The 21651-nt window shown below is 42.1% G+C and overlaps 1 protein-coding gene across 1 annotated transcript in view; it reads left to right on the forward strand.

Annotated features, from left to right (window-relative positions):
* Positions 1 to 4391: 4391 nt before the first annotated feature.
* The window catches only part of EPHA8 (EPH receptor A8), a 126613-nt gene continuing 109353 nt past the window's right edge, over positions 4392 to 21651 (forward strand). The window contains exon 1 of the mRNA XM_075191013.1: positions 4392 to 4552. Coding sequence (XP_075047114.1) covers positions 4471 to 4552 — 82 coding nt within the window. The 5' untranslated portion in view covers positions 4392 to 4470. The remainder of the gene's footprint in view (positions 4553 to 21651) is intronic.

Raw genomic sequence — 21651 nt, forward strand, 5'->3', positions numbered from 1 at the left:
TTGTCGGATCTCGCGATACTCGGATTCTATAAATTCCCCGCTGGCCGCCGCCATCTTCACTCGGGCATTGATCAGGGTAGAGGGAGGTTGTGTTAGGTGGTCCTCTGTCCTGCTATATCCTGTGCTGTGCTGTGCTGTGCTCAGTCCAGTGGTGCTGTGTCCTGTGCTCTGTCCTGCTGAGTTCAGTGGTGCTGCTGGGTCCTGTGCTGTGTCCTGTTCAGTCCAGTGGTGCTGTGTCCTGTGCTCTGTCCTTCTGAGTTCAGTGGTGCTGCTGGGTCCTGTGCTGTGTCCTGTTCAGTCCAGTGGTGCGGTGTCCTGTGCTCTGTCCTTCTGAGTTCAGTGGTGCTGCTGGGTCATGTGCTGTGTCCTGTTCAGTCCAGTGGTGCTGTGTCCTGTGCTCTGTCCTTCTGAGTTCAGTGGTGCTGCTGGGTCCTGTGCTGTGTCCTGTTCAGTCCAGTGGTGCTGTGTCCTGTGCTCTGTCCTTCTAAGGGCATTGTTATTTCCCCATTATTCCCAAGTTATAAAAAAATTAAAAAAAAGTTATAAAAAAAAAAATTATAAAAAAAAGAAATTAAAAAAAAATATCCAAAAACAATCCTGCAGTATAAGTCCATTGGTACTGCAATATTACAAAGTTCACTGATTCTGCAGTATAAGTCCAGTGGTACTCTCCTGTGCCGCATATAATTTTTAAAGGCTTTGCCGAGTGTGTGTGGCTTAGGGGTACGCTCTCTTGTGCTACATATAATGGAAAACAAAAATCTGGAGGATAAAGCTGCGAGGAAAAAGCTCAGTTTTCCTAAAAGACCCGCTGGCGGGGATGCTGATAACATCTGGTCCGGACTGAAGGACCTGCCAATCATTGCAGACATGTCTACTGTCGCTGCATTGGATGCTGTCACAATAGGAAAAATGGTGGAGGATTATTTTGCTGACACCATCCAAATAGACATGTCAGACAGTCCATATTGTTACTGGCAGGAAAAAAAGGCAGTTTGGAAGCCCCTGTACAAACTGGCTCTATTTTACCTGAGTTGTCCCCCCTCCCCCCTCCAGTGTGTACTCGGAAAGAGTTTTTAGTGCAGCGGGGAACCTGGTTAGTGAGCGGCGAAGGAGGTTGCTTCCTCACAACGTTGAAAAAATGATGTTTATAAAAATGAATAATCAATTCCTCAATGAAGTACAGCACTGCCCTCCAGATACTACAGAGGGACCTGTGGTTGTGGAGTCCAGCGGGGACGAATTGATAATGTGTGAGGAGGAGGAAGTACACACTGTAGGGGGAGAGGAATCAGAGGTTGAGGATGAGGACGACATCTTGCCTCAGTAGAGCCTGTTTAATTTGTACAGGGAGAGATGAATTGTTTTATTGGTGTGGGGGCCCAAACAAACCAATCATTTCAGCCACAGTTGTTTGATAGGCCCTGTCGCTGAAATGATTGGTTTGTTATAGTGTGCATGTCCTATTTCAACAACATAAGGGTGGGTGTGAGGGCCCAAGGACAATTCCATCTTGCAACTCTTTTTTTGGCATTATGTGACCATTCAACAGTCGTTTGCCATGTTCAAAAAGTAAAACAAAATGTCAACAAATTCAAAAAATTAAACCAAAAGTAAAATGCCCTGTCATTATTTAAAACAAGAGGTATCGACGTGCTAGAACTACTGTAGTGTTTATATGTTATAAACACTACACTTGGAAGTTGGAGGAGGTATTGTGGCCCCGCTACCAAATTTAGTATCGGGGCCACTCCACTATGCAGTCCAGATAGAGGTGTATCAGATATTAAACAACGTTGACTGTTGCTGCAAAATTTTTAAATAATATTGTGGGGAACACTACACTATGCAGTCCATAAACTTTTTTGGTAGAATTCAGACCCGTGGCGGTTTTTTAATTATATTGTGGCCCCAGTAAAAAGTTGTGTACCGGGACCACTCCACTACGCAGTCCAAAAAGATACCTTGTTGCAACGTTTTGGACTAATAACAATATTGTGAGGTGTTCAGAATACACTGTAAATTAGTGGAAATGATTGTTATTGAATGCTATTGAGGTTAATAATAGCGTAGGAGTGAAAATAAGCCCAAAAACTTGATTTTTGAACTTTTTATGCTTTTTTCAAAAAAAATCCGAATCCAAAACCTTAAATCCGAACCAAAACCTTTCGGCAGGTGTTTTGCGAAACAAATCTGAACCCAAAACATCGAGAAAATCCGAATCCAAAACACAAAACACGAGACACCAAAAGTCGCCGGTGCCCATCCCTAATTACAATGCTGCATGAAGAGTAGAGTGTCCGCAGCCGGTCTCTCTGATTATATATTGCCCACCAGGAACACAGAGTCACTTGGCCATTGCTCAATGTTACACAAGTTCTTGTTAGGTCCAGGGAGCATTGTTTCAGTCTGGGATTAGAAGGGAGACACATTATTAGGACACATTGGGTGTCAACCAAATCCTCACTGAAATGTTCCCATCTGTAACATACTGTACCTGCCCTATATCTGCCCTGCTCGTCTACCTTCTGCCTGGGACTTTTCACCCACAACGGGCAAACACACATTGCTCCAGAGGCCCAGTCATCCTGCAGGCTGTCACTTTGTTGCCCACAGCAGTTCTCTGATAGGATGAACAGTAAACCAGACAAACAGGAGCAGTACTGAGGTATAGAGACGTCACAGACAGAGAAGACAGAGGGTCCAGCTCTAACTGACTCATTTAATTCCTCTTTATATTGTTTGTGGGCAGCTAATTTATTGACTTTTTAAATGTACATTTTATTAGAAATTAGAAGTTTAAAACTCAATGACTTTCTAGTCTGTGCGCCATACTATATAACATGAAAATGCCAAAATCTTAATCCTTATTTTCCATTTTACTGATGGTTATTTTTTTCCTGTGTTTTTTTTTTTTTTATTGTTGCTTAAGGTGAATAGAGCAAAACTCCTTTTTATTAAGGCAGGGCGAGATCCTGAACACATTACTTGACTTGCAGTTGGGTAAACCATGCTCTTTGGTACAGCATTACTGGCCAGTTCAGCTACCTCCACATGTATCCTTGGTGAGTCTCAGGGACTGGTGTAATAAGACACTGCAGCATTCATGCACGTAAGGGAAAAGGGTGGAACACACCTTTTCTTATGGTTTGAGTATGAGACTTAACCATTGTCAAATAATAAAAAATCATGTACACTTGCTGAGAGAACTGGAGGGAAGATTCCTGGTCAATGACAGGAAGTCTTTCATCTTTTCCGTAATAGTCCACTAAACAAAAGGATGTGAGAGTAACTGTCTCCACCAACTGTAGCACATTGCTAAACACCTGCTAGTAAAGGATGTGCTCTAGACACAGCACCTTGTGCCTGAAACTATGAAGTCTCCATCACTATGGTACCTGACCATCTGGAGAATGTCTGAAACTGTCTTGTAGGTTGCAAAAAAGCCCCATTGAATGTATAAAGATAGGGACAAGGTAAGTGATGTCCCTGCAAATTTCAACAGGAGATAACTAACAAGCTGTACTTGTCTTTGGAGCACAGGGGTATATAGTCTTATTAATCATGTACCTGGACTGCACTTTCCATTGGATAAAACTTTGTTTCCTCTACTTTCTATTTGCACCATGCCAGCCAGACATTTCTACTGCCAGAGTGACAGAGAGGTGGTGGTGTTGGGTGGTACAGCCGTTAAAGGTGCAGAACTACTGATTTCAGGTCTATTTATTAAGAATGTCCTAGGGCGACACCGGCTCTAAATTGTGCAGTTACTTGTAACCGTTACTAAAGGTTCCTCTATTGCAGGGTGTATTTCTAGTATTAATTTGCAGATCTCCAACGATTGGCAGAAAATAAGCAGCACCAACAAATAACATTCTTTATTAGGAGCCATTTTACAATCTGAGCCTCTCTCGTCTTCCTCTGGACCTATTGATTCACTAGACTGAAAGCATAAATGTTGAGATTAGTTGTTGAGTATGAATGTTGTCTAAGAACATAACTGATCCCCAGATGAACCAGGACTTTGGAAAGATTCATGTTTACACCCAGGACATCTCAGTGATTGACATACTGAATAATTAGTCTTTGCAGTGAGCTCGTACCGGAGAATCATCACCACAATGCAGGTCTCCATCAATGCGTAAGTAAAGAGTTAAATTCATAGCGGTTGGACAGACCCAATCTAATCATGTATACTCCAGTTTCAGAGAGGTGACAAAGTGCCTGGTCCACTGTGTGCCAGGAGTGTGTGTGTGGGGGATAACTGTGCTTTGGAGAGGGGGGGTTTAAGCCACAATTGGCTGCTGGGCTTTGACAGGCATACAGCCCCCTCCTCCTCTTTGCAGCCTGCCTATGTGTATGTGAGAAAATGGGTTTAAAGTGCTGTAGGATTTGCTGGCGTCTGTATCGCAGTGATAGTGTGAGCTTCTGAGAGAGACGGCGAGAGAGACGGGAAGGTGCTCACTACCAATGGCACAGACATCTGGGATTGCTTGTATGCTGTGTTTAGGGTTCTCCATGGTTTCCTATGTCCCTGCCACTAAGAGAGAAGGTAAGAGACATCCCCTTGCTGCACTTTTACTTTATTTGAAATTCTAGCAAGTGCATATGTATACGATTTATTTATCTCATTGGGATCACGAAGTTGAAGAAATGATTTGCAATAAGGAAGCCGCCAGGTCCCACTGAGCCACGCCGGGGAGATAGAAACGCTCCATTATTGCATTCATTGCAGAAAGTTGCAGCTGCCATTGATCCTCTATTGCTTTGAAGGTGTATAATATACTCAGAGGTCCTTCAGACAATGCTCACTCGTTCTTCGCCCGGGGCGACAAGGTGGGACGGGTCCTTTCATGTTTGGACAATAGCTGCGGAGCTGCCAAACTTGATATCTCTATTAGATGAGTTACACTATCGGGAACACACAATTGTGTTTGCTGCTTGTTGTCACTCACACCTGGCGTATACATGACAACAATGGTCTCAATGTTACCATTATCCAATAGTTCAACTTTCATTCCAAACCAGCTGCCACATATAAATCTACAACATATGGTATACATGTATGTACTTGATTGGACAATGATGTGAAATTCTCACCCCCTGCAGCTTTAGCATTGCCTGGGCACCCACTGACAATGCACATGAAATTGGACTGTAGTTTCCCCAATATTAGGGACTCCGCCACCTTTCAGATGGTTGGCTAAACAAACAAAGCTGCAACATTTGCAGACATACGTGGACATCTGTATATGACCACACTGAAACAAGGTATAACATGTAATGTATGTATGATATGCAGGAACATGCGGCCTTCTATAACACGCAATTATGACTCATGTACATATAGAAAATATCTATTCATAATGGCATCATAGCATTAGCGGTTTAATATGAAGTCATCACGTATGATTTATCCTTATTGCAGGCAGAAATCTACATATAGAAGTGTGTGATAAATCTACATATAGAAGTGTGTGATAAATCTACATATAGAAGTGTGTGCTACATCTACATATAGAAGTGTGTGCTACATCTACATATAGAAGTGTGTGCTACATCTACATATAGAAGTGTGTGATAAATCTACATATAGAACTGTGATACGTCTACATATAGAAGTGTGATACGTCTACATATAGAAGTGTGTGCTACATCTACATATAGTAGTGTGATAAATCTACATATAGAAGCGCGATACATCTACATATAGAAGCGTGATACGTCTACATATAGAAGTGTGATACATCTACATATAGAAGTGTGATAATTCTACATATAGAACTGTGATACGTCTACATATAAAAGTGTGATACATCTACATATAAAAGTGTGATACATCTACATATAGTAGTGTGATAAATCTACATATAGAAGTGTGTGCTACATCTACATATAGAAGTGTGATACGTCTACATATAGAAGTGTGATACGTCTACATATAGTAGTGTGATAAATCTACATATAGAAGCGTGATACATCTACATATAGAAGCGCGATACATCTACATATAGAAGCGCGATACATCTACATATAGAAGCGTGATACATCTACATATAGAAGTGTGTGCTACATCTACATATAGAAGTGTGTGCTATATCGACATATAGAAGTGTGATACATCTACATATAGAAGTGTGATACGTCTACATATAGAAGTGTGATACGTCTACATATAGAAGTGCGATACGTCTACATATAGAAGTGTGATACATCTACATATAGAAGTGTGATACGTCTACATATAGAAGTGTGATACATCTACATATAGAAGTGTGATAATTCTACATATAGAAGTGTGATACGTCTACATATAGAAGTGTGATACGTCTACATATAGAAGTGTGATACGTCTACATATAGAAGTGTGATACGTCTACATATAGAAGTGTGATACGTCTACATATAGAAGTGTGATACGTCTACATATAGAAGTGTGATCCATCTACATATAGAAGTGTGATCCATCTACATATAGAAGTGTGATAATTCTACATATAGAAGTGTGATAATTCTACATATAGAAGTGTGATACGTCTACATATAGAAGTGTGATACGTCTACATAAAGAAGTGTGATACGTCTACATATAGAAGTGTGATACATCTACATATAGAAGTGTGATAATTCTACATATAGAACTGTGATACGTCTACATATAGAAGTGTGATACGTCTACATATAGAAGTGTGATAATTCTACATATAGAACTGTGATAAATTTACAAATAGAAGTGTGAAAAAATCTACAAAGAAGTGTGATAAATACATAGAGAAGTGTGATACATCTACATATAGAATTGTGATCCATCTACATATAGAATTGTGATCCATCTACATATAGAATTGTGATCCATCTACATATAGAAGTGTGATAAATCTACATATATAAGTGTGATAAATCTACATATATAAGTGTGATGGATTTACATATAGAAGTGTGATGGATTTACATATAGAAGTGTGATACATTTACATATAGAAGTGTGATACATCTACATATATAAGTGTGATGGATTTACATATAGAAGTGTGATACATCTACATATATAAGTGTGATGGATTTACATATAGAAGTGTGATACATTTACATATAGAAGTGTGATACATCTACATATAGAAGTGTGATGGATTTACATATAGAAGTGTGATACATTTACATATAGAAGTGTGATACATTTACATATAGAAGCGGGATACATCTACATATAGAAATGTGATACATCTACATATAGAAGCGTGATAACTCTACATATAGAAGTGTGTGCTACATCTACATATAGAAGTGTGATACATCTACATATATAAGTGTGATGTATTTACATATAGAAGTGTGATACATTTACATATAGAAGTGTGATACATTTACATATAGAAGTGTGATACATCTACATATAGAAGTGTGATACATTTACATATAGAAGTGTGATACATTTACATATAGAAGCGTGATACATTTACATATAGAAGCGTGATGGATTTACATATAAAAGTGTGATACATCTACATATAGAAATGTGATACATCTACATATAGAAGCGTGATAACTCTACATATAGAAGTGTGTGCTACATCTACATATAGAAGCGTGATAACTCTACATATAGAAGTGTGATAAATCTACATATAGAAGTGTGATACATTAACATATAGAAATGTGATAAATTTACAAATAGAAGTGTGAAAAAATCTACAAAGAAGTGTGATAAATACATAGAGAAGTGTGATACATCTACATAGAAGTGTGATACATTTACATATAGAAGTGTGATACATCTACATAGAAGTGTGATACATTTACATATAGAAGTGTGATACATCTACATATAGAAGTGTGATCCATCTACATATATAAGTGTGATGGATTTACATATAGAAGTGTAATAAATCTACACATAGAAGTGTAATAAATCTACACATAGAAGTGTAATAAATCTACACATAGAAGTGTGATACATCTACATATACGAATTTCATCACATTCTCAGCAGATATCTCTGTGATTATATTGTCATTGTAAGGAGATAGAGTTGAAGACACATATTACCTTCCGCTTCACAGGAGGCTGTAACTGCCACTATCGCTGGTCTCAGTCACGCAATGTCCTGTCTGTAGGTCTCAGTCACGCAATGTCCTGTCTGTAGGTCTCAGTCACGCAATGTTCTGTCTGTAGGTCTCAGTCACGCAATGTCCTGTGTGCTGGTCTCAGTCACGCAATGTCCTGTGTGCTGGTCTCAGTCACGCAATGTCCTGTCTGTAGGTCTCAGTCACGCAATGTCCTGTGTGCTGGTCTCAGTCACGCAATGTCCTGTGTGCTGGTCTCAGTCACGCAATGTCCTGTCTGTAGGTCTCAGTCACGCAATGTCCTGTGTGTAGGTCTCAGTCACGCAATGTCCTGTGTCCTGACACCCGTGTCCTGGTTTTTGTTTTGGTTTTGGATCTGGATTAACTTCGTGTTTTGGTTTTGGCAAAACCGTCTCAGTCACGCAATGTCCTGTCTGTAGGTCTCAGTCACGCAATGTCCTGTCTGTAGGTCTCAGTCACGCAATGTCCTGTGTGTAGGTCTCAGTCACGCAATGTCCTGTGTGTAGGTCTCAGTCACGCAATGTCCTGTGTGCTGGTCTCAGTCACGCAATGTCCTGTGTGTAGGTCTCAGTCACGCAATGTCCTGTGTGTAGGTCTCAGTCACGCAATGTCCTGTGTGCTGGTCTCAGTCACGCAATGTCCTGCGTGTAGGTCTCAGTCACGCAATGTCCTGCGTGTAGGTCTCAGTCACGCAATGTCCTGCGTGTAGGTCTCAGTCACGCAATGTCCTGTGTGCTGGTCTCAGTCACGCAATGTCCTGTGTGTAGGTCTCAGTCACGCAATGTCCTGTGTGCTGGTCTCAGTCACGCAATGTCCTGTGTGTAGGTCTCAGTCACGCAATGTCCTGCGTGTAGGTCTCAGTCACGCAATGTTCTGCCTGTAGGTCTCAGTCACGCAATGTCCTGTGTGCTGGTCTCAGTCACGCAATGTCCTGTGTGTAGGTCTCAGTCACGCAATGTCCTGTGTGCTGGTCTCAGTCACGCAATGTCCTGTGTGTAGGTCTCAGTCACGCAATGTCCTGTGTGTAGGTCTCAGTCACGCAATGTCCTGTGTGTAGGTCTCAGTCACGCAATGTCCTGTGTGTAGGTCTCAGTCACGCAATGTCCTGTGTGTAGGTCTCAGTCACGCAATGTCCTGTCTGTAGGTCTCAGTCACGCAATGTCCTGTCTGTAGGTCTCAGTCACGCAATGTTCTGCCTGTAGGTCTCAGTCACGCAATGTTCTGTGTGTAGGTCTCAGACACGCAATGTCCTGTGTGCTGGTCTCAGACACGCAATGTTCTGTGTGCTGGTCTCAGTCACGCAATGTCCTGTCTGTAGGTCTCAGTCACGCAATGTTCTGCCTGTAGGTCTCAGTCACGCAATGTCCTGTGTGTAGGTCTCAGTCACGCAATGTCCTGTCTGTAGGTCTCAGTCACGCAATGTCCTGTGTGTAGGTCTCAGTCACGCAATGTCCTGTCTGTAGGTCTCAGTCACGCAATGTCCTGTCTGTAGGTCTCAGTCACGCAATGTTCTGCCTGTAGGTCTCAGTCACGCAATGTTCTGCCTGTAGGTCTCAGTCACGCAATGTCCTGTGTGTAGGTCTCAGTCACGCAATGTCCTGTGTGTAGGTCTCAGTCACGCAATGTTCTGTGTGTAGGTCTCAGTCACGCAATGTCCTGTGTGTAGGTCTCAGTCACGCAATGTCCTGTGTGTAGGTCTCAGTCACGCAATGTCCTGTCTGTAGGTCTCAGTCACGCAATGTTCTGTCTGTAGGTCTCAGTCACGCAATGTCCTGTCTGTAGGTCTCAGTCACGCAATGTCCTGTCTGTAGGTCTCAGTCACGCAATGTCCTGTCTGTAGGTCTCAGTCACGCAATGTCCTGTCTGTAGGTCTCAGTCACGCAATGTCCTGTCTGTAGGTCTCAGTCACGCAATGTTCTGTCTGTAGGTCTCAGTCACGCAATGTCCTGTCTGTAGGTCTCAGTCACGCAATGTCCTGTCTGTAGGTCTCAGTCACGCAATGTCCTGTCTGTAGGTCTCAGTCACGCAATGTCCTGTGTGTAGGTCTCAGTCACGCAATGTTCTGTCTGTAGGTCTCAGTCACGCAATGTCCTGTGTGTAGGTCTCAGTCACGCAATGTCCTGTCTGTAGGTCTCAGTCACGCAATGTCCTGTTTGTAGGTCTCAGTCACGCAATGTCCTGTCTGTAGGTCTCAGTCACGCAATGTCCTGTGTGTAGGTCTCAGTCACGCAATGTCCTGTGTGTAGGTCTCAGTCACGCAATGTCCTGTGTGTAGGTCTCAGTCACGCAATGTCCTGTGTGCTGGTCTCAGTCACGCAATGTCCTGTGTGTAGGTCTCAGTCACGCAATGTTCTGTCTGTAGGTCTCAGTCACGCAATGTCCTGTGTGTAGGTCTCAGTCACGCAATGTCCTGTCTGTAGGTCTCAGTCACGCAATGTCCTATGTGTAGGTCTCAGTTACGCAATGTCCTGTCTGTAGGTCTCAGTCACGCAATGTCCTGTGTGTAGGTCTCAGTCACGCAATGTTCTGTCTGTAGGTCTCAGTCACGCAATATCCTGTGTGTAGGTCTCAGTCACGCAATGTTCTGTCTGTAGGTCTCAGTCACGCAATGTCCTGTCTGTAGGTCTCAGTCACGCAATGTTCTGTCTGTAGGTCTCAGTCACGCAATGTTCTGTCTGTAGGTCTCAGTCACGCAATGTCCTGTGTGTAGGTCTCAGTCACGCAATGTCCTGTCTGTAGGTCTCAGTCACGCAATGTCCTGTCTGTAGGTCTCAGTCACGCAATGTCCTGTCTGTAGGTCTCAGTCACGCAATGTCCTGTCTGTAGGTCTCAGTCACGCAATGTTCTGTCTGTAGGTCTCAGTCACGCAATGTTCTGTCTGTAGGTCTCAGTCACGCAATGTCCTGTCTGTAGGTCTCAGTCACGCAATGTCCTGTCTGTAGGTCTCAGTCACGCAATGTCCTGTCTGTAGGTCTCAGTCACGCAATGTCCTGTGTGTAGGTCTCAGTCACGCAATGTCCTGTGTGTAGGTCTCAGTCACGCAATGTCCTGTGTGTAGGTCTCAGTCACGCAATGTCCTGTGTGCTGGTCTCAGTCACGCAATGTCCTGTGTGCTGGTCTCAGTCACGCAATGTCCTGTGTCAGTCTTATTCTCCCTGACTGTCTCTGTACCTCTGACTATCCCCCTTACTCCCGACCATAGAAGCTGTGTTATAGATCACACTGTAGTATCAGACACTGAGAACCTACAGACAAAATTCACATAATATTACTGACAAAGTCTAGTTTAATTCTATTTAAAATAAAAATAATCTTAATGAAGCCTAAGACTGGACACATAGTAAATGTAAATGTTACACTATTATATTTAGAGATGTTCACTGACACCCGTGCTCTGGTTTTTGTTTTGGTTTTGGTTTTGGATCTGGATTAACTTCGTGTTTTGGTTTTGGCAAAATCGTCCCTGCCTGTTTTGGTTTTTGATGCCTATTTTTTTCTAAAATCCCTATTTTTCCGCTAAAATCACCAAATTTTGCTTCCCCTCCCCCCCCCCCATATTATTATTAACCTCAATAACACTAATTTAAAGTCATTTGCAGACAATTTTGAGCACATCATAGGTCACAATATTATTTTCATACACTTTCAAACAAAGACTGCTGCAGTTCTTGCCAGTAATAAGAAGAAGGCCATTGTCATGCCTGGGCTTAAGACCAAAAAATCCACCTCTTACGTGTGCAATTATTCTTACACAAATCCTGACAACAGTTGTGTAGCCATTTGTAGGGTTTGTAAAGCCACAGTCAGTAGAGGTAGGGACCTTAACAATCTAGGAACCTCATCCATGTTACGGCATTTGAAGCGAGTTCATGGAAAGCTGTTGGGAAAATCAGAAATTTATGCTAAACAATAACTACAAGCAGCCCACCGTCAGCTACCTCCCTTCTCTCAGCTAGATCCCAGCACCTGCAATCTACACCCCCAACACCTTCATAATCAATATCCTCACAAGTGATGGGAGTTAGTCCTGCATCCAAGTTGCTAAGGCGAGATGACTCTTCCCCCTCCAGGACTCCTCAGAAGAATCCTTGAGCATTAGTCCCACTGCTGCTCCTCCTGCTGCTGGGGGAGAAGCAGACCAAGATGAAGACTACTTGTAGTTTACAACAATTGACTGTTAAACAATCCTGTGCAAGAGGAAGCAAGTATGAAAGCTGTCACCCAGTCGCAAAGCGGATCACAGACGCCACGGCGACTTTGCTAGTATTAGATCTGCGTCCAATATCCACTATTAATGCAGCTGGTGTTAGACAATTACTTGAGGTCTTGTGTCCCCGTTACCAAATTCCATCACGGCACCATTTTACTAGAAAAGCTATTCCTCACCTCTACCAGATGGTTCGAAAATGTCATTATTGGCCTACAAAATGCCATTCTACCCACTGTACACTTAACCACAGATATGTGGACAAGCGGAACTGGGCAAACTATAGACTATATGACTGTGACAGCCCACTGGGTTGGTGATTCTCCTTCACCAGCAGGGACAGCAGGAGCATGTACACAAGTACGTCACATTGTTCAGAGGCAGCTACTCTGTGTATCATCTATTTCACTAAGAGGCATATTATTATTATTATTATTATTGTAGATTTATAAGGCACCACAATGCTCCACAGCGCTGTACAGTAAGGAAGACAAGGGCATATGTAAAACAAGACATACTTAAAACAAGAACATACCAGGCAGACAAAATGAATGGAGACATGAAAATATAGTGTATGGAAGACCCAGCTCTTTAGAGAGCTTCCATTCTAAAGGGAAGAGGACACAGCTGAAACAACAGGAGCGAGCGTGGTTTAGAGTGGAGATTGGGATAGTTGGGAGGGTGCATTAGTGTGAATAGTGTTATCGAGGATAAGTCACCTCTAAAAAAGAGATGGATTTTCTAAGAGCATCCTAAGATTTGAAGGCTGTTGGAAAGTCTGATTGAGTGTGGTAGAGAATTCCATAAGTGGGGAGCAGCACGGGAGAAGTCTTGTAGACGGGATTGAGAGGTGGTTATCAGAGACGAGACAAGGCGCAGGTCAGAGGTAATACCGCTGACAACCTTTTTGAAAAACTAAGGGATGTCATTGCAACATGGCTTATCCTGCTTGGACTCTAATGACAATATGTGATTTCTGTTAACACCACCAATATTGTTAGAGCATTACAGTGAGGAGAATTACATCATATTTCTTGTTTTGCTCACACAATCAACTTGATGGTATAGAAGTTTTTAAAAAATGACAATGACATGCAGGAGATGCTGTCTGTGTCCCGAAATATTTAGGGTCATTTTCGGGATTGTGCAACAGCATGTAGGAGAATGCAGCAGCTGCAAGAAGAATGAATTTGAGGGGGAATGTACTTTAGTCCAGTGAAGTAGTCACCTGTGAAGAGAGTGCAGACACTGTTAGCTTGAGTCAAGTGATTCCCCTAATTAGAATTTTTGAGAAGCAGCTAGAGAAATTGAAGGAGGAAATGAAACAAAGTAAATCCGCTAACTATATTGGAATTGTAAATTAAGTACTTAAACTTGCTTTGCCAGGATCCAACAGTTATCAACATCTTGAAATCGAATCACTACATTTTGCCAACTGTGATTGATCCTAGGTTTAAGAGCTATGTCCCAGATCACAAGAGATGCAATGAGCTCCTGGTTAGCAGGCTGACAGCTCAAGTGGTACATGACACAACGACGTCTCCTCATTTAGTTTTTCTGCCAACTGCTTCTAGGAAAAAACTTAGATTTCCCAACATACCCAGTGGTGGTGCAGATGAGTCAGCACAACATTTTGACATTTGGGCTGGTCTAAAAGAATTGGCCAAAAATCGTGACAGCTCTTCCGTAAAATGAACTACAAATTCCATGAGGATGGCTATTACCGGCAATTACATCAAAGTACACAGACTTCTGTGATGGTGAATTCCAGCGGGGATGAATTAGTATTGTTTGAGGAAGATGTACACAATGATGAGGGTGAATATGATGACAGTGTAGATTGCAGGTGTAAAAATCAACACCTTGAACTCTTTGTCATGGTCCTCAAACCATTCCTGAACACTTTGTGCAGTGTGGCAAGGTGCATTATCCTGCTGAAAGAGGCAACTGTGTAACAGATTCTGGATACTTCTACTACTAATCTTGATTAGCGCTGGCTTACCTGAGGCGCGGAGTCTAACGATCTCCACGGTGTTCACCAAGAACCGCCGCAAGGCGGGATGGGCTTCGCTGCCAGGAATCGCAGGTCGCGGTCCTCAGGTTCGCCCCAAGATGTAGTGTAACGGAGTGGAGCGGAAGATGCGGAGTCAGACAAGCCAGTTCGGTGCACAGGAATGGAGTCAGGCAGAATGAGGAGGCAACTCGGAGTCAAACAAGCCGGGTCGGTACACGGGGGTTGGAGAGCCAGGATAGTCTAACTGGCAGAGATCAGCACACAGGAAGACACAGGAGACTGGAAGACTCAGCAATCCACGAAGCACAGGAGCCAGGAACAGGAAGTGAACTTGTTGCTCTGACAAGGCTGCAGTGTCCAGGTGAGCTTAATATAGTCTGTGGATAGTAAAAGCCGCCTCCCAGCCACGATCATGTGACCACCCAAACCAGGAAGTGCTGCTGTACACAGAGACAGGAAATCAGTAGCAGAAAGCAAGTAAGTTTGTGACAAACTGCCATCAGGGAATACTGTTGCCATGAAGGGGTGTACTTGGTCTGTAACAATGTTTAGGTAGGGGGTACGTGTCATAGTAACATCCACATGAATGCCAGGCCCCAAGGTTTCCCAGCAGAACATTACCCAGAACATCACACTGCCTCCACCGGCTGCCTTCTTCCTATAGTGCATCCTGGTGCCATCTCTTCCCCAGGTAAACGTCGCACATGCACCTGGCCGTCCACATTATGTTAAAAAAAACTTTGATTAATCAGACCATGGTCCATGGTCCAGTTCTGGCACTCGCCTATCCATTATCGGCCATCCCAGTGGTGGACAGGGGTCAGCATGGGCACTCTGACCAGTCTGTGGCTGCGCAGCCCCATACGTAGCAAGCTGTAATGCATTGTGTGTTCTGAGATCTTTCTATCATAGCCAGCATGAACTTTATCAGCAATTTGTGCTACTATAGTTCTTCTGTGGGATTGGACCAGACGGGATAGCCTTCCTCCTCACCTGTATCAATGAGCCTTGGGCGTCCAAGACCCTGTTGCCGTTTCACAGCTTCTCCTTCCTTGGACCACTTTTATTAGGTACTAAACACTGAATACCAAGAACACCCCGCAAGACAGACAGACAGCTAGATAAATAGAAATATAGTAATGGGCTTAACTTCCCTTTCCATTGTAGAATGACCCAGAAATCATTGCACAGGTTTAACACTGATGCCATATCAGATAATAACTAGGAGTCAGAGAATTGTTACTGGCCAGATGGTGATATTGTGTAACCATTGTGTAATATCACTTCCTGGCTGAACTTATTTCAGGTAGAAGGAGGTAACTTCGGGAATGAATGCAGAAAGATTGCATATTTGTCTGTATAATGTTATGATTATGTGAAAGGCTGATTGCAGATGGGACGACACTACCTGAGGACAATGCAGAATACGGAGCAGGACATTTAGGAAATATATGGATGTTTAGCTGTGTAGTCAAACAGAACATTGCTGTATCTATAACCTCAATATCCTCCCTTTTCTCTGCTGAACAAAAATAGAAATAAATAGTATTATAAAAATCAGATTGTAGAGACAGAAAGATGAATATTATCCCCCCAAATCCCTATTTATTGGGGGCTGGGACTGCAATTAAGCTGCTCATTTATACGACTGAGTATAAGTGATAAATATTGAACAAAATGATTGACAGAAGATGTGGAGGTGTGTTGGTAACATTGATCGCTGTCTGACCCCGTTCCTGCTTCAGTCTCTGGCACCGGGGACATGGGGGAGGTGGGAGGTAATCAATGTACACAAATCCTGGAGATGTCCTTATAGGATTCATTAAATTAATATAGAATAAATATGGACTGTTTGAGGGCAGCTGTAGATAAACCTTGTAGGTTATGTGACACGTGGAGCGTGGTGTGACATAAACGTATAATGTAATAATAACACCATACCTCTCAGTATCTGTTCATATACTGTGGGAACAAAGTCATTATAGCACATACATATACCATAGTGATGTGCGTATAGGAAAAAAATATATACTGAGGAGCTTACAATCTAAACAGAATGGAGAGCAATGAATCACAAGTTGTAGACAATAACTATGCTGAAAGTAGCACAGGTGAGCTAAACCCTAGGTCCATTACTCCAACATATCCCCCTTATTACTCACACACACAACAGGTGAGCTAAACCCTAGGTCCATTACTCCAACATATCCCCCTTATTACTCACACACACAACAGGTGAGCTAAACCCTAGGTCCATTACTCCAACATATCACCCTTATTACTCACACATACAACAGGTGAGCTAAACCCTAGGTCCATTACTCCAACATATCCCCCTTATTACTCACACACATAACAGGTGAGCTAAACCCTAGGTCCATTACTCCAACATATCCCCCTTATTACTCACACACATAACAGGTGAGCTAAACCCTAGGTCCATTACTCCAACATATCACCCTTATTACTCACACACACACACACACACACACAACAGGTGAGCTAAACCCTAGGTCCATTACTCCAACATATCCCCCTTATTACTCACACACACAACAGGTGAGCTAAACCCTAGGTCCATTACTCCAACATATCACCTTTATTACTCACACACACAACAGGTGAGCTAAACCCTAGGTCCATTACTCCAACATATCCCCCTTTTTACTCACACACACAGTTACACTCACAGACACACACTCATACTCACACATAGTTACACTTACTCAGTCACACTCACACACACACACACACACACACAATCATACTCACCTACTCAAACACAGACTCACCCACACATAATCATACTCACACATAGTCACACTCATATTCACCCATTCACACACAGTCACACTCACAGACACACACTCATACTCACACATAGTTACACTTACTCAGTCACACTCACACACACAATCATACTCACCTACTCACACACAGACTCACCCACACATAATCATACTCACACATAGTCACACTCACTCACCCACTCACACACAGTCACACTCACAGACACACACTCATACTCACACATAGTTACACTTAGTCACACTCACACACACAATCATACTCACCTACTCACACACAGACTCACCCCCACATAATCATACTCACCCACTCACACACAGTCACACTCACACTGACACACACAACAGGTGAGCTAAACCATAACTCCATTGCTGTAATATATCCACCTAGGTTCCCAGTTATCTCTATACCATTATCTAAAGTTACGTGTTACCCACCAAAATCTCTGCAATAAACTATATGCCGCAGCCATGGCCGGTGCTAGGGTCCATGGCGCCCTAGGCATTTTGAAAAAATCGGCACCGCCCCCCCCCCCCCCACACGCAAAAATCGTCGCCCTCCTCCCCCCTCACCCCATCTTTCCTTACCTCACCACCGCCGCCTCTCTGCTCCGTCTCCTCCCCTCCACTCACTGACACTAGTGAGTGGAGGGGAGGAGACGGAGCAGAGAGGCGGCGGTGGTGAGCAATAGCCTCTTCCCCCCTCCCCCGTGCATCTGATGCTGTGCGGCGGCCGTGACAGGTATGGTCAGCGGTCGCCGCACAGTTTTAAAGTAATTTTCATTCTGGAGGGCGCCCTCCAGAGCCCGGCGCCCTAGGCAAGTGCCTAACCTTGCCTAATGGGGTGCCGGGCCTGGCCGCAGCCTATACAAATTTTGCACCTATCCATATCTCTGCATTAGCCTTCTTAGCCTATCCAAATCTGTGAATTCATATTAATCCCATTACGAATGGAAATGTCCATGTTAGCAAACAACATTATTTCCTATCACCCCTATAAATATTCCAACAAATTATATTTATTATGCAAATATTTCCTTTATCCTATAATTATCCTCATTTTTCTTATATATAATTATATATGCAAATCTCCCATGATCATTAAAAAAATTATTTAGCTGAGTCTCCCAAAAACATGGCGAATAACTGTGTATTCAAATGCAATGCTTTAAAACAGTACCCATTAATTCATCATTAGTCATCATTATATATCACCATCACACCTAGTCATTATACATCGCCATTACACCTAGTCGTTATATATCACCATCACACCTAGTCATTATACATCGCCATTACACCTAGTCATTATATATCACCATCATACAAAGTCATTATACATCGCCATTACACCTAGTCATTATATATCACCATCATACATAGTCATTATACATCGCCACTACACATAGTCATTATATATCGCCATTACACATAGTCGTTATATATCACCATCATACATAGTCATTATACATCGCCATTACACCTAGTCATTATATATCACCATCATACATAGTCATTATACATCGCCACTACACATAGCCATTATACATCGCCAGTACACCTAGTCATTATATATCACCATCACACCTAGTCATCATTATATATCACCATCACACCTAGTCATTATACATCGCCACTACACCTAGTCATTATATATCACCATCATACATAGTCATTATATATCGCCATTACACATAGTCGTTAAACCTCCACCTCACCCTATGACCCCACCTTTGCCCAATCCTATGTCCAAACAGCCCTAATACTCTTCCCCAGGTTTAGGAACTAAAGAACGTGAGTACCAGGAGCACAACAAAAGCTATTATTTATCTTGAATGACTTGGGGAAACAAGATACACTCTGCTATCGGGGTTCAGTTGGAAGTTACGTCTCTCGAGTAGTATAGGAGCAAGGAGTCCACAGCCACTATAGCAGCTCTGATCATATATGTTCCGTGTAATAGAGACCATATCATATTCCTGTGCCTGGATTGGTAAAGACAACTCGATGAAAAGTTACATTCCTCTCTTGTGGGCAACTAAGAGCCTAGCGGTGTCTGATAGCCAACAGCTCCCCCCAGGCTGAAATACCTTACGCACATGCCTGTAAATTGCTGAAATCCACTGACCCATTTCCATCGGCTTAAAGTGGGTAAATAAGTTTCATCTGCAGTCTACTAATGGCTCCACTCAGCGTTTCCCCAATAATGAACACTTCATAGATTTGTTTTGGATCTGCCGTAACTGCTCACACGGAGCGTCACAAGCCAAGACTTCTCCAACCATGGCCCAAATATGTAATCCTTAGGGTTAGGACATCACATAATAATACACATCTACAGTGGATATAAAAAGTCTACACACCCTTACTGATATTGCAGCTGTTTTCAGAGTTAACCAATCACATTCGAAGCATGTAATCAGCTGCCAGCAATGAAAGTGATTAACCCCAAATAATGATCAGCTGTTCCAGTAGGATTTCCTTGCAGTTTTCTATGTTGCATCCTACAGGACTTGTCATGGTCCACAAGGAGCTTGCAAAACATTTAGGGATCTCATTGTTGAAAGGTACCAGTGAGGAGAGGAGTATAGAATAATTATTAACTCATTACATGTGTAAAGACTATCATTACTACATGAGAAAATGTGACACCACTGGGATATTGCCAAGACAGTGACATTGCCAAGATCAGGATGCCCCTCCAAAGTTGATGACAGTACAAGGCAAAAACTCATCCGGGAGGCTATGGCAAGATTCTGGGAACTGCAGGAATTTGTGGCAGGAACTGGTCACTTCCTGCATGTGATGACCATCTCGTTTCTGCACGTCTCTGGGCTATGGGGTAGGGTAGCAAGACAGAGGCCAATTCTCACAGAAATGGACATCCAAGAAAGTCTTCAACTTGGTTGTTGAACTTGTTGGCCTTAATTTTAAAAGAAATGTATGGCACAATGACAGCACAGCTGATCACCCATAGATCACCACATGGAGGTGGCAGCTTCAGGCCTTGTGGGACAGAGCATCTAGTGAATATAGAGAGTATAATGAATAGATGAAAATGTCAAGATATTTTGGCATGAAACCTGCTGGCCTCGGTCAGAAATCTGGAAATGAAGAGGAATTTCTCCTTCCAACATGATAACGATCCAAAGCACACATCCAAGGCAAGGAATGGCATAAGAAAAGGAAGATCACAGTCTTGGAATGGCCCATTCAGAGCCTAGATCTCAATCCCACTGAAAACCTGTGGAATGTCCTAAAGATGGCTGCACACAGGAGAGCCCTTTGGCATTTAATGGACCTAGAATTTGCCTGGTCCAGTGGGTATATTTACTAAACTGTGAGTTTGAAAAAGTGGAGATGTTGCCTATAGCAACCAATCAGATTCTAGTTATCATTTATTTAGCACATTCTACAAAATGACAGCTAGAATCTGATTGGTTGCTATAGGCAACATCACTACTTTTTCAAACCTGCAGTTTAGTATATAAACCCCCAGGTGTCCAAAGATGTTAGAAACGTATTCAAAGAGACACTCTTATATAAAAATGCAAAAGTTGTCATCAACAAACTTTTAGTTTAGGGGGTGTGCTTACATATGCAACCAGGGTATTATAGGATTTTTATGTTCACTTAGTTTTCTTAATAATTGTCCATTTCAGTTTCACATGAAGTTTGTTGGCACGTGTAGACTTTTCCTATTAACCAATTAAGCTAGTATGTTTTTGAAGTATGGAAGAAAACGAAGCACTTGGAGCGCAAACATTATCTATTCTAACTCACATCTATCTATCTCATATCTATCTATCTGTCTATTTCATATCTATCTATCTATCTCCTATCTATCTATCTGTCTATTTCATATCTATCTATCTATCTCCTATCTATCTATCTGTCTATTTCATATCTATCTATCTATCTATCTGTCTATTTCATATCTATCTATCTATCTATCTGTCTATTTCATATCTATCTATCTATCTATCTGTCTATTTCATATCTATCTATCTGTCTATTTCATATCTATCTATCTATTTCATATCTATCTATCTATCTGTCTATTTCATATCTATCTATCTATCTATTTGTCTATTTCATATCTATCTATCTATCTATCTGTCTATTTCACATCTATCTATCTATCTGTCTATCTGTCTATTTCATATCTATCTATCTGTCTATTTCATATCTATCTATCTATCTATCTGTCTATTTCACATCTATCTATCTATCTATCTATCTGTCTATTTCATATCTATCTATCTATCTATCTGTCTATTTCACATCTATCTATCTATCTATCTGTCTATTTCATATCTATCTATCTATCTATCTGTCTATTTCATATCTATCTATCTATCTATCTGTCTATTTCACATCTATCTATCTGTCTATCTGTCTATTTAATATCTATCTATCTATCTATCTGTCTATTTCATATCTATCTATCTATCTGTCTATTTCATATCTATCTATCTATCTCATATCTATCTATCTGTCTATTTCATATCTATCTATCTGTCTATTTCATATCTATCT

The sequence above is a fragment of the Mixophyes fleayi genome, chromosome 11 (assembly GCF_038048845.1).
Source record: "Mixophyes fleayi isolate aMixFle1 chromosome 11, aMixFle1.hap1, whole genome shotgun sequence".
Classification (NCBI taxonomy): domain Eukaryota; kingdom Metazoa; phylum Chordata; class Amphibia; order Anura; family Limnodynastidae; genus Mixophyes; species Mixophyes fleayi.